The 14,521-nt window shown below is 38.6% G+C and overlaps 1 protein-coding gene across 1 annotated transcript; it reads right to left on the bottom strand.

Moving 5' to 3' along the window:
• Positions 1 to 727: 727 nt before the first annotated feature.
• Positions 728 to 14,313, bottom strand: utp4 (UTP4 small subunit processome component). The gene is made up of 16 exons (XM_053622837.1): positions 14,192 to 14,313; positions 13,360 to 13,520; positions 13,036 to 13,224; positions 10,315 to 10,489; positions 9,531 to 9,742; positions 6,656 to 6,827; positions 5,669 to 5,760; positions 5,486 to 5,582; positions 4,299 to 4,363; positions 4,098 to 4,220; positions 3,745 to 3,901; positions 3,547 to 3,653; positions 3,366 to 3,461; positions 1,723 to 1,908; positions 1,338 to 1,448; positions 728 to 1,153 (listed from the first exon to the last, which is right to left on the bottom strand). The coding sequence occupies exons 2-16, from the start codon at positions 13,516 to 13,518 to the stop codon at positions 1,037 to 1,039; spliced, it is 2,058 nt and encodes a 685-aa protein (XP_053478812.1). The 5' UTR covers positions 13,519 to 13,520; positions 14,192 to 14,313; the 3' UTR covers positions 728 to 1,036.
• Between the last annotated feature and the right edge of the window lie 208 nt (positions 14,314 to 14,521).

Below are 14,521 nucleotides of genomic sequence, written 5' to 3'. Positions count from 1 at the left end.
GATGCTATACCAGATCTGGTGCTATAGTGCATTACAATGTCCTTATGAACAAATATATAATACAAGCCCAAAATGGCAGAACAGTTTGTTTTTGTACGCAAAACGTAAAATCATGATTAAAATGTTTGATGTAAAATTCAAACGAACATGTCTGGGTGTACAAAATTAAAATAAAGTTTAAAAGAAAAAATAATAAAATAAATAAAAAATTAAATAAAACAAAAATAAAAATTTGCCTACATGGATTAAAGATTTAAAGAAATAAAAGGGAAACGCTATCCCCTACTACATTACTTCATCTATTTATTTAATTCTTGCTCATTTCCTGACCAATGATTGTGCTGTTAAGACAATAAAAGCTTAATATTTTGCCATTTTGGGTTTGGCCCTTTTTTGTCCATTAATGTACATTATGCAACCGAACATGATGTGCATGTAACTATAATTATCTATGTACCTTGACAGAGAATTCTGTATGCTGAAGAATGTTATAAATGTGTCTATAATACATAACGAATACAGGACGTGCTACAGAAATATGCAGTATTTTTTTTCGGTGTATTCCTGTTTATCGTGAATAAAATTTCTTTTTTCAGCAGTCTACGTGCCATTATTCATATGCCCCAATGTCACGTTGATATTGAATCATCTGGATTAGCTGCCATTCTTTTTGTCTTCTTCACAAGGTGAAATGAGAAAAAGTATATACGAACGAAACAAAATGCTGGGATCTGTGTGTGTGGGGGGGGGGGGGGTCCATTACATTGGATTTTAAGCATTTCAATCATTAAGTCAGATTATGAAAAACTAATCTTCAGAGGAATGGCGTGACAGAATCGAAACTTTCTATATAAAAATAAGTCTAAAATGTCAAGACAAAATGCCAAGCGCATAAGGTTCATATTACAGTAAATATTCTGTTTATTACTGTACCAAACAATTAATACAAAGCATGGGGATGAGTAGGTTCACAATATGTCTCTCTCGCACACACAAGCTCACACACACGCACACACACTCTCTCTCTCTCTCTCTCTTATGTAGCAAACAACTTCCGTCTGACTGGTGGTGGAAGTTGACAAGTGATGTCCAACAGGGGGCGCTCCACAACCACCAGCGACTGATCCTCCATCAGCCCGGCAAACAGCAGCTCCTGTGGGAAAGAGAAGCGGTTCACGTTTAAATCCAACGTACACAAAAAACAAGTTAGTATCATCAGCCCTTAAAATCACCTTAGAAGGATTAAAGCACGCCAGTAAAGCTCAAGAATATTCTCGAGGATGAATGCACTAGTTTTCCCAGCAGTTGGGTGTCTAATACATAATACACATACGCACCTTGTAAGTCTTGCATACTTTGAAAGCATGGCTTTGGGATTTCCTTTGTTTCTCAGGCAGACTTTGCAGAGTCAGCTGATTGTAGAACAGAGAATTTTTACCAGGAAGAGGCTGGAAAGGAAAGGGAAAAAAAAAAAGGGGGCTTGAAATGAACATTATTTCAGAAGTGTTCCAAAATCATCCCAGAGAGCAGTTTTAATAGTAGGAAAATAAACAAAATGCTCTGGATTCTTTAAAGGTGGACCCACTGTTAATGATCAATTTTTATTTTATCTTGCAGGGTGAGAAGTTGCTGTTCATTTCAAGCTTTAGCACTCCAAACTCTAACTCAGCCATTTGTCACTATGTAAATAAGAATAATAGGAAAGTGGGCTTCTTGTCTTACCAGGGTTTGATCAATGATGCAGAACATGTACATATCCTGTAGTAGAATGTGGGCTGGGTTTTTGCGATTGAAGGTCACATTAGTGACTGGAGTGTCTCTCTCCAACCACACACGATGAAGGCCGTTCCTCTGCACCATTCGACTCCAGTCAGTGTACTGCTTATGCTCTATAGAGTACTCAAACAGCTGCAAAAACAAAACAAGCACAAACATTTCAATCATTTCATTCCACACTAGTTAGATAAGCATCCTTGATTGTACAGATTAATGCAGAATGTGGCGGGTGTTTAGACCAAATTTCCAGCTTTTAAAAAAAAATAAATAAATAAAATAAAATGTTGGCATCAAATTGTCTAAGGCTGCTTTCACACGTGGAATTTTTATGGAGTTGCTGGTTTATATGAAGTCCAATGGGGAGCAACCATTTTATTCATGAAATCAATCAATCAATCAATCAATCAATCAATCAATAAATTTATGGGGATTATTGCAGGGCTTCCAAAGTTTTGAGAAAAGTGCAAGTAACAGAGAGAGAGAGATAAAATAAATAAATAAATAAATGAAATCACTGTTAAGTTCTTTGTGAATATAAAGAAATTTATCATATGTTGTATTGAAAATATTTTGTTGCTGATATTCTACACTCACTGTCCACTTTATTAGGAATGCATATATTTCTTTTTTCCTAATCTTCAACTGTCCAGTTTGGGTGCGTCTGCGCCCATGATAGCCTCAGATTCTTGCTCTTGGCTGACAGGAGTGGAACCCCAGTGTGGCCTTCTTCTGCGTAGCTCATCCGCATCAAGGTTCAACGTTTTGTGCATACTGAGATGCTTTTCTGCTCACGATGGTTGTAAAGAGTGATTATATAGATTTATATAAAGAGTTACAATAGACTTCCTGTCAGCTCAGACCAGGTTATTATTCTCTGACCTCTTATCAACAAGGTGTTTCAACCCACAGAACTGCTGCTCAGTCTGTGTTTTGTTTTTCCCCCTCGCACCATTCTGTGTAAACTCTACAGACTGTTGTGTGCGTGTGAAATTCTCAGGAGATCAGCAGTTTCTGAAAAACTCAAACCAGCCCAGCTGGCACCAACGACCATGCCACGATCAAGTCCATTCTGAAGTTTAAAGTGAACATTAAGCACTGAAGCTGAATCACTTGACATGATTTTATGCATTGCGCTGCTGCCACATGATTGGCTGATTGGATAACTGCATAAATGAGCAGGTGTTCCTATTAAAGTGGATAGTAAGAGTAGCTTAAAAATATCAACAAGCTATTTTTTTTTTTGTAACACTTAGTGGTACGCAATGTGATGGACAAGTCACAAGCAAGCGATGGCAAACAACCTCCTCATCAACCAAGTTAAAGCAATCTTTATTTCATTTCTGTTACTAATAAGAATATTTGATCTAAACAGTAACCTATGGTAGATAGTTAGCTGATGAGTGTTAGGACCAGTAAGAGCGTCGATATTTTACAGCGTGCACCTTAATTCCCGTCTCTTTTTGCACAGTCCCCCCTTTTTGCACAGTGAGTGTACAAGGATGATGGGGAAATCGTTTAGTGTACATCATGGTAAAGGATCGCTAAAGATTTTTGTGTATTTCATGTGTCCAGGTGTAGGTGCGGAGTACCTGCTGATCCGCATGCACCATGAACAGGTTGTTAGTTGTTGGGTGGATGGCCATGGCGCTGACTCCAGAGCTATAAACAGGCACTGTACAGTGTATCTGAAAAAATCCAAGTCAAGGATGTGATTAAATACACATCATACATTATTTCCTCCTCATTCTACACTTTTGCGTTAAAGATTACCTTCATCGTCTTCAGGTTGTACACGTGAACCTCATGGGCACTGTTGGCTGACGCCAGCCATTTTCCATCCTCACTGCTTGCTAACAGATGAATGGCCTGGCCAGAGCCTTGAGAAGAAAGAAAGGCAGAAAAAGACTAAATCAAAATCGAAATCAAAAAGAAAACTGAGCTGTGAATAAAATGAACCATTCCTCTCACCTGACTTTGACTTGAGTGTGGTTACGAACTTGCACTCGGTTGGGCTCAGAGCTACCACGTGTACAGTCGAGCGAGCTGAAGCCACAAACAGTCGGGAGGAGTCTGAAGAGAAGGAAATCTGATTGGCTGAGCTGAGGACCTTTGGGAGCTTGGACACCTAGAAGAAAACAAGTAGCTGTTCATTTAAGAACATTTTTATAAAAAGGTCTGATATACTGTATAAAATCATGGTGAGCAGCCTCAAGTGGCTCGATTTAAAGCTTCCGGAGAAGATATGTTACAGGCAGCCCCACAGCTCATGTGATTGAATACACATGAATACATATCCGCTCGCGGTCAGTAAAGAAACTGACCTTAGTGATGCTGACGTTGTTGTTGTCACAATGTAGTCTGTACAGTCGTAACCTGGCCTCTGTAGAGTAAGCGATCCACTCTCCACATGAAGACACAGCACTGCAGCAAATATGCTCCTCACCCTGATGATAGAAAAAAGACCAATGGACCTACTGGATTCTCAGAGTTTGGAGTAATTGATATAGAAGCAAAATCTTTACCTTTGTCTTTAAATGAAGTAATTTCTCTGGTTTCTTTTTGATAGGTAAACTTCTTCCAGGCATCCCTACAAAAAAACCACAACACAACAAAAAAACAAAACAAAACATGTTTTAGTCCTGTAGGCGGTCAGATTCTTTTTTTAAAATGGCAGTCGTGTTGTTAGTATTAAAAGAACTTTGTATTCAAAAGCATTTTCTTTTTAACACTGCTGAATATATGATTTTACAATTTGATCATCTCTGGTTTAAAAAAATGCTATAGCAAATGACTTGTGGAAAAAAATATTTCATAAACTAGGTTGCAGAGTCATTCTTCACTTCATAGATTAATTTCATGAATCAAAATGGGGGACAAATTCCAAACTGTACTGTTATTATTCTGAAAAATTTGTCTTTGTATATATCAAGAAATAAATGTGTAATAATAATCCCAAAGATTATAACCTAGTGAAAAAGTCATGGACAGTCACAGTTTTTATACACACAAGGTTTATCATTCTTTCTCAAATTTTTTTGTGCCAATCTTATTATAACATAGACATACACACACACACACACACACACACATTATACACACATATATTATATATATATATATATATATATATATATATATATATATATATATATATATATATATATATATATATATATATATATATAAAAATGTATATCTATTTATATATGAACTTGTACATAATCCATGCCATATATAATGCACATTTATATTATTTTCCAGCAACAAGAGTGTATTGACAGATTTACGCCCAACTTCCAATTTATTTATTATAATTATAAATTTATTCCAATTTGTTTCTGAAATATTCATATCAGCCCATCTGGCACTAACAATCATGCCATGGTTAAAGTCACAGACATCACCCTTTTTCCCCATTCTGATGTTTGATGTGAACATTAATTGAAGCTCTTGACTTGTATCTGCATGATTTTATGCATTGTGCTGCTGCCATATGATTGGCTGATTAGATAACTGTATGAATATGCAAGTGTAGAGGTGTTCCTAATACAGTGGACAGTTAGTGTAAGGTGACTGGATTTTGTTTGTTTTTTTAATGTGAAACAAAAATGTCATAAATAAATAAATAAATAAATAAATAAATAAGAATAATATTTATACAGTGAAATTCTGTAAACTTAATTTAGGTACATGGTCATATTTTTCTTACCGGTGCCATCACTCTCCCCGAGTCTCCACAGCTCCAGATGTGTCGGGTACTGGAACAGCAGCAGACCCGTTTCCTTCGCGCAGGACACTAAACTCCGCTATATGGTGAAAAGAAATCAACATTCTCTTTAGCACAGCTCAGCTGTAGGTGCAGATTATAAAGCTTTAAGGTGTTAAAACTCACATGAGGAAAAATTATCATGCGAATGGCAGTAGCAGTGGTCTTCACTACAGTTTTATCCAGGAGAGGCCTCATCACAATCTGTGTGTCCATTCCTGAGGCAGGTTTTTAAACAAAGAAAAGCACACAGATTATTACAAATGCTATGCAATATGAGAAAGTAATATAAAAAAAAAGTTTAAAATTTAAAAATTTAAAAACTATCCTACGATCAATTTTTTCACAGACAACTAGTAGCTGACTAAATGATGTAACACTGTATTGTGTTTAATTTTGCCTCATTTTCTGTTCACTTATTTTTGCAGCTTAAACTGAACAGTGCATTTAAACAAATACAATACACAATGGAGAAAAACGGTTTTGCTAACACCATTAGAAAACATACTGCATATTGCACTATATTAAATAGTGAGATTAGAGATATACATAGACATATATATAAATAATCGGCCAATAAACGGTATCTTTCGATAAAGGCTATTTTTCACGATATCGGCCGATTATATCCTGTCAATCAAAAGAGGGCGGGAAAGCACATTGATTTCGTGCTGTGTGTAAAGAAGATGGCTTGTGTTCAATGATGATAAAACTGCAGTTTGTAAGCTCTGTAAGCCCTGCACTGCTAAATATGAACTAAAAACATTCAATAAGTTAAGCAATCTTACTTTAATCTTCAGAATTTAGTTAATGTGTTCATGTTAGTTTGAGTAATGTGTTTTCTGTTTATGAGACCAGTTATTTTGAAACAAACTTTTGAAATGGAGAGAATAAAGTTTTTATTTACATTTCCCTCAGAATTGTGGAATTAATTATTATTAATTTATAAGAAGGTATAAAAGGCAGAACTATCGGTATCAGCCGATATCAAATCGGCTGAGACATTTAGTATCGGTGCATCATTCATTCATTCATTCATACATACATACATAGCTATATGGGCCACCCCTCATTATATTTAAGACACAAAGAATTTCAAAGTAGTGACCAAACCTCCTGAAACGATGGCTGTGTTGATCTCCAAAAGAGCTCGGACATCATGCGTGTGGTTCTTGAAGGTCCTGGTTCGGATCCACTCTTTCTCCTCCTGTCCTAGAACCAGAGAGAGGAACTGGAATTGTATCACAGTTCCCTCTGATGTTCCTGCAATGATACTGGTCTCATCCTGTGGGTCATAACAGAACGATTAATTAATAATGACTTCTAGTTTAATTCAATAGGAAAGGGGACATCATGAGGCTGACGATTATTAACCACCCCCCAAATGGCATTTGCTCAGAATCCCCTTTCACGTCTACCAGCAGGGGTGGACAAATCGGAAATTGTTTAGCTAGCCCAGTGTGAACGCCAAAGTCAATTAAAACTTAAAATTCTGATGAGCTAATTTTGTACCTTAATACAGATTACATAAAATAAGCAGGTACTTGAATCCCAGGGAGGAGCAGTTTTATAAAGTTATTATGTTTATCCTCTCCTGATCAAACATTGTGTTTACAACCTAACATGGAAAGACATGCTTTGAGCCTGATTAGCATTCTTGTTCGATGAAGTGTAATGAAATGTGAGGGAGAATGTATGTTAGTTTGTGTATTAGAGTTTATTTTCCTACCATCTACAATGGCTATATCATGGCAAATACGGGTTTTAATCAAACATTCAATAAAATGTTGTACAACATGACTCTATAAAAGATTCCTTAAATTTCTTGTGATAAGAATTGTAATAGTTTTCCTGGGTCCATCTTACAAAACAAGTCTTTCAAAGTTAGTCCTGATAAAAGTTGTTGTCTCATGACATTAAAAATAGGGCAGATCAAATAAATAAATAAATAAATAAATAAATAAATAAATAAATAAATAAATAAATGTGTGTGTGTGTGTGTGTATGTGTGTACAGTATCTCACAAAAGTGAGTACGCCCCTCACATTTTTGTAAATATTTCATTATATCTTTTAATGTGACAACACTGAAGAAATGACACTTTGCTACAATGTAAAGTAGTGAGTGTACAGCTTGTGTAACAGTGTAAATTTGCTGTCCCCTCAAAATAACTCAACACACAGCCATTAATGTCTAAACCGCTGACAACAAAAGTGAGTACACCCCTAAGTGAAAATGTCCAAATTGGGCCCAAAGTGTCAATATTTTGTGCGGCCACCATTATTTTCCAGCACTGCCTTAACCCTCTTGGGCATGGAGTTCACCAGAGCTTCACAGGTTGCCACTGGGGTCCTCTTCCACTCCTCCATGATGACATCACGAAGCTGGTGGATGTTAGAGACTTTGTGCTCCTCCACCTTCCGTTTGAGGATGCCCCACAGATGCTCAATAGGGTTTAGGTCTGGAGACATGCTTGGCCAGTCCATCACCTTCACCCTCAGCTTCTTTAGCAAGGCAGTGGTCGTCTTGGAGGTGTGTTTGGGGTCGTTATCATGCTGGAATACTGCATACTGATCATGCTCTGCTTCAGTATGTCACAGTACATGTTGGCGTTCATGGTTCCCTCAATGAACTGTAGCTCCCCAGTGCCGGCAGCACTCATGCAGCCCCAGGCCATGACCCGCCCACCACCGTGCTTGACGGTAGGCAAGCACCCTTGTCTTTGTACTCCTCACCTGGTTGTCGCTACACGCTTGACACCATCTGAACCAAATAAGTTTATCTTGCTCTCATCAGACCACAGGACATGGTTCCAATAATCCATGTCCTTAGTCTGCTTGTCTTCAGAAAACTATTTGGGGGCTTTCTTGTGCATCATCTTTAGAAGAGGCTTCCTTCTGGAACGACAGCCATGCAGACCAATTTGATGCAGTGTGCAGCGTATGGTCTGAGCACTGACAGGCTGACCCCCCCACCCCTTCAACCTCTGCAGCAATGCTGGCAGCACTTATACATCTATTTCCCAAACACAACCTCTGGATATGACGCTGAGCATGTGCACTCAACTTCTTTGGTCGACCATGGCGAGGCTTGCTCTGAGTGGAACCTGTCCTGTTAAACCGCAATCTTTTATAGCCTAGGCCATCTTTATGTAGAGCAACAATTCTTTTTTTCAGAAAAGATATAATCAAATATTTACAAAAATGTGAGGGGTGTACTCACTTTTGTGAGACACTGTATATGCGTGTGTTTTTATATATATATATATATATATATATATATGTAATACGGTGTGAGGAGAGTGTATGTTGTGCCAGCATTAGAGTTCTATAATATAGTTATGCTTCTGCAGTTACAGCTGTGCTACTGATTCCATATCCTGATGGTCAAAATATTATTTAGCATCCATCCAAGCTATTAAAAATAACAAGAAAAATAAAAAGTTCTTACTTCCAACCAGACCACATCCTCAGTTCGCATTTCCCAATACAGAAGCTGCTGGGATTTGGAAAAGTCTAGTATTCCACAAGGCCTTGGTGCTTTACGCTACCAAAAGCATATGAACCATATGGACTAAAATATTGAATAACGAGTTTATCTTTAAGAAAATCTATAGGAAGTAAAGTGACAGAGAGTGAGGGGAAAAAAACCCCCAAACAAACTGATATGTACTTGACACAGGATCCCAGGCTAGTGATTTGTCCACCTGTAAATATCCATAAAGAATTGCATATGGTATACTTGAATCTTAATCCTATAATCACATAAATGCACCATAAATATAAATAAAAAAGGAAGCTATAGTCACTTCATGCTCTGGATGTTTAGCTCATATAATACAATCAGTTTCTAGTTCTGCTGGCAGAACATCACTTAGCATCCACGGATTTAATTCCATGTACTGCAACAGTGTGGAAAGTTAATCCACAGCTCATTTCTTTTGAAAAATACAAAACGGCACATATCCAGTCAGAAAAAGCTGTTTCACCTGTGAAACTGATAATGCCAGCACGTCCCAATTGGTGACCTGGTGGTTTTTAATCAGTGTCCCTGTGTGATCGTCCCATATTTTAACCTTCCCAGATGAATCTCCGCTGACGATGGTGCCATCGGTGAGGTAAACCACACTCCAAACTACACACTCCTTATTTTTGGCTGTTCCTATTCCACGCTCCACCAGCAGCCTGTGAACTGACTGACCTGAGCAGCAAGACAAGAGACAGGGATTCATTTATAAAAGCCCTTCAGAGAGACCAGAATTCATTTATAAAAGCACTTCAGAAACAATGCTAAAGTGAGGCAAATAACAGTCATCTCAGGCTCTGGTCACAGCCAGTACCAAGTCAACTACACAATTTAATTATACGTTAGAGTTAATGATAATGAGACTTTATTGAGCACATGTACATTACAGCACAGTGAAATTCTTTTCTTCGCATACCCCAGCATGTTAGAAAGCTGGGGTCAGAGCGCAGGGTCAGCCATGATACAGCGGCCCTGGAGCAGAGAGGGTTAAGGGCTTTGCTCAAGGGCCCAAAAGTGGCAGCTTGGTAGTGCTGGGGCTTGAACCCCCGACCTTCCGATCAGTAACACAGAGTCTTAACCGCCAAGCCACCACTGCCTCACTGCACAGTTGAGTGCAAAAGTTTGTTTTTCTTGCATTATGGATATCTTGACATACACCATTTGATCACTTTCATTACTTGCGATTAGCATTTGTAAAATCGTTTTTTTTTTTTGGGGTCCTGGGATCCCTCAAGGTTATAACTTACCTGTTTCAGTGTTAAAGACCCGAATCATATCCATCATTCCTGCAGCTATCCTCGAGCCTGAAGGATGCCAGGACAGTGACAGGACACGTCCTTTTTGTTTGGCCAGATTCCTTTCAAACTGGATTTTACCTTCACACACCTCAAATAGTTTAACAGTACCATCCTCACACCCAACCTGCCCAGAAAAAAATACAAATAAAATAATAATACAAAAATCACTCCTGTCAGAGGTTTTACCTATAAATATAGATATAAAAGAGATCATCTTTCCCAGATTACAATCATCTTTAATCTTTTAAGTACTTCAAAAATTAATCACTTGCATCTAGAGCTGCAACAATAAATCAATAATAATCGATTATGAAAATCGTTGTCAACGAGTCTCATTATCGATTAGTTGGTCCGCGGGCGGAACGGGGTGCGTTTAGTCACGGTGTTACTTCTGATCTGAGAAAATGCGTTGGAGAATAAATACTAAAGTTGTGTCCCAAATGGCATACTCTACACTTACACTATGCACCGTGTACTCCACCATCTAGTGTATGAATTTTAAAAGGTAATATCATCTCAAATGGAACACAAGCATTTATTTTACTACCCGGAAGTACAAGCCATTTCATAGACGACGGCGCATGGCGTCGATGCGACACCGCAAGCTTTAGCAGACACCCAGAGTCACGGACAATGACTTTCTTCAGTTTACTGTTGTCAACATTACTGTCAACATAACCTTTTATTCCCAACATGTTTATATCATATATATAAGTATTTATGCATTATTTTTATGGATGCACAAAAAGCACAGAATTAAACTACAGTCCTAAATGAATAATATATATTTTGGTGCATACAGTGAGGGAAAAAAGTATTTGATCCCCTGCTGATTTTGTACGTTTGCCCACTGACAAAGAAATGATCAGTCTGTAATTTTAATGGTAGTTGTATTTGAACAGTGAGAGACAGAATAACAACAAAAAAATCCAGAAAAACGCATGTCAAAAATTTTATAAATTAATTTGCATTTTAATGAGGGAAAAAAGTATTTGACCCCCTCTCAATCAGAAAGATTTCTGGCTCCCAGGTGTCTTTTATACAGGTAACGAGCTGAGATTAGGAGCACACTCTTAAAGGGAGTGCTCCTAATATCAGTTTGTTACCTGTATAAAAGACACCTGTCCACAGAAGCAATCAATCAGTCATATTCCAAACTCTCCACCATGGCCAAGACCAAAGAGCTCTCCAAGGATGTCAGGGACAAGACTGTAGACCTACACAAGTCTGGAATGGGCTACAAGACCATTGCCAAGCAGCTTGGTGAGAAGGGGACAACAGTTGGTGCGATTATTCACAAATGGAAGAAGCACAAAAGAACTGTCAGTCTCCCTCGGCCTGGGGCTCCATGCAAGATCTCACCTCGTGGAGTTGCATTGATCATGAGAACAGTGAGGAATCAGCCCAGAACTACACGGGAGGATCTTGTCAATGATCTCAAGGCAGCTGGGACCATAGTCACCAAGAAAACAATTGGTAACACACTACGCCGTGAAGGACTGAAATCCTGCAGCGCGCAAGGTCCGCTGCTCAAGAAAACACATATACATCCCCGTCTGAAGTTTGCCAATGAACATCTGAATGATTCTGAGGACAACTGGGTGAAAGCATTGAGGTCAGATGAGACCAAAATGGAGCTCTTTGGCATCAACTCAACTCGCCGTGTTTGGAGGAGGAGGAATGCTGCCTATGACCCCTGGAACACCATCCCCACCGTCAAACATGGAGGTGGAAACATTATGCTTTGGGGTTTTTTTTCTGCTAAGGGGACAGGACAACTTCACCGCATCAAAGGGACGATGGACGGGGCCATGTACCGTCAAATCTTGGGTGAAAACCTCCTTCCCTCAGACAGGGCATTGAAAATGGGTCGTGGATGGATATTCCAGCATGACAATGACCCAAAACACATGGCCAAGGCAACAAAGGAGTGGCTCAAGAAGAAGCACATTAAGGTCCTGGAGTGGCCTAGCCAGTCTCCAGACCTTAATCCCATAGAAAATCTGTGGAGAGAGCTGAAGGTTCGAGTTGCCAAACGTCAGCCTCGAAACCTTAATGATTTGGAGAAGATCTGCAAAGAGGAGTGGGACAAAATCCCTCCTGAGATGTGTGCAAACCTGGTGGCCAACTACAAGAAACGTCTGACCTCTGTGATTGCCAACAAGGGTTTTTAAACCAAGTACTAAGTCATGTTTTGCAGAGGGGTCAAATACTTATTTCCCTCATTAAAATGCAAATCAATTTATAACATTTTTGATGTGCGTTTTTCTGGATTTTTTTGTTGTTATTCTGTCTCTCACTGTTCAAATAAATCTACCATTAAAGTTATAGACTGATCATTTCTTTGTCAGTGGGTAAACATACAAAATCAGCAGGGGATCAAATACTTTTTTCCCTCACTGTATCTGTGTGTATTGGCTTCTTTTCAGTCTTATATAATTGGACAAACAGTTGTTTAAAGTTTTAGTCTGAAGCTTATATTTGTAACACTTCGTTTGAGGATTTTATTTTAAATAAACAAAAAAAATGGTACTGAAAGTTTGCCCCACCCCCATCCGATTAATCGAAAAAAATAATCAGCCAACTAATCGATTATGAAAAATTATCGTTAGTTGCAGCCCTACTTGTATCCAAAGAGATAAGAAACATTAAAACAAACGGTAAACTTACAGCCAGATGAGTTCCTTGCTTGTTGCTTGCGATGGTCCAAATGGGACCTCCATAAGCATCAAGTGTGTATTTCACCTTGTGATTGTCCAAATCGTACTCAACAATCTCGCCGTTTAAACCTGCACTGAAGAGACGCTCTCCAACCCAGGCCAGAGCCTCAGTGACACGCTGTTCTCGCCCGGGTATCACCTGTGAGCACACGACCGTACTAAGCTCATCACATTACACACTTCAACTAACCCACCTGGGTGTTTGATATGACCAGAAACCAGCACTCAGGAGTGCTTTCCCTGATGTACAACATGTACAGCCAGGCTAACAGACCTTTTCCTGAAATAAGTGATCAGCCACGTTGAAGATCTCCACAGAGCCATCGGCCCTCGCCGCTGCGATCCGCTCCCGCTGAGGTGCAAACGCCAAAGCATGAACTGCTGAGGGCATGTAGTCAAAGAATCGAACACGATGAACCTTGAACTCGCCCATCGCTGAACAGAGGAAGGTAGAGAAACGAATCAGTTCAGCAAAATCGGAGCACTGGAATAAGGACACGGTATATGGTTTCTACAATATCTGAAAACTGAATTATTGAAGCTGAATTTGTAAACACACACACACACACACACACACACACACACACACACACACACACACACAGAAAAGGTTCTGAAAATACACGCTTGATTTTTTTTTTTTTTTAAAATGTGAATCTCTGAACACTGAACTAAAACTACTAAGTTTAATTCACAACAAATAAACACAGACATGGTTTTTGAAGTAATATATTTCAGTGCCATGAATTCACTCATGTTTAAGTTTAATTATGAAGTGGATTTCAAATTCAAAAATCTTTCTGACTTCTGACCAGTAGGTAATGTCGGCTGACTACCTGACAGCTAACCGCAGTTCATTTAAGCCAAATAAAAGTTCAGAATCTCTAACTTATTAAAGATCATATATTTCAGTTACACTAAATCACTTTAATCACTCAATCACAGCCAAGTTTAAACTAGTTCCCCAGGCTGGAATGAGCTAATCTGCCTGCTGCGGCGTCCTCTGATAAACACTGCGAAGGGGATTTATGATTAGCTCATCAAAAGAGAAATATAAGAAGAAAAATGTCATATTTACACAATTAAAGACATAAATACTAATTCACCTGTTTTGAACGCTGTATTTACAGTTGCTCCTTCAGTTGATCTAGGCTTTCATTTCGAGCTGCTCCACACGTTGGGCTCCTGCTGCACCACGTTGAGACCCTTCAACCCGGAAGCAGATGCGTTTTCTTTCAAAAATAAAAGTCGTTTTAAGTCTCTATTTTGCTGCTGCTACTACTACTACGAATAATAATAATAATAATAATAATAATAATAATAATAATAATAATAATAATTTGAACCTTGCAATAACACGCAGGAGTTCCGTCCCCTATACAAACATGTTACTGATATAAACCTGGTTAGTGGTCATAAGGTTTCCGCTATTTTGG

The sequence above is a fragment of the Ictalurus furcatus genome, chromosome 4, assembly GCF_023375685.1.
Source record: "Ictalurus furcatus strain D&B chromosome 4, Billie_1.0, whole genome shotgun sequence".
Classification (NCBI taxonomy): Eukaryota; Metazoa; Chordata; class Actinopteri; order Siluriformes; family Ictaluridae; genus Ictalurus; species Ictalurus furcatus.
This window is presented reverse-complemented; position numbering and strand designations above follow the sequence as displayed.

What these genes read in the sequence shown, in the direction of transcription:
- utp4 (XM_053622837.1), bottom strand. Translation starts at nt 13,518, where the DNA reads ATGGGCGAGTTCAAGGTTCATCGTGTTCGATTCTTTGACTACATGCCC. An exon ending in TGGCATTATCAGTTTCACAG is followed by an intron (nt 6,828 to 9,530) that starts GTGAAACAGCTT and finishes TATGACCCACAG; the next exon opens with GATGAGACCAGTATCATTGC. An exon ending in AAGTATGCAAGACTTACAAG is followed by an intron (nt 1,154 to 1,337) that starts GTGCGTATGTGT and finishes TCTTTCCCACAG; the next exon opens with GAGCTGCTGTTTGCCGGGCT.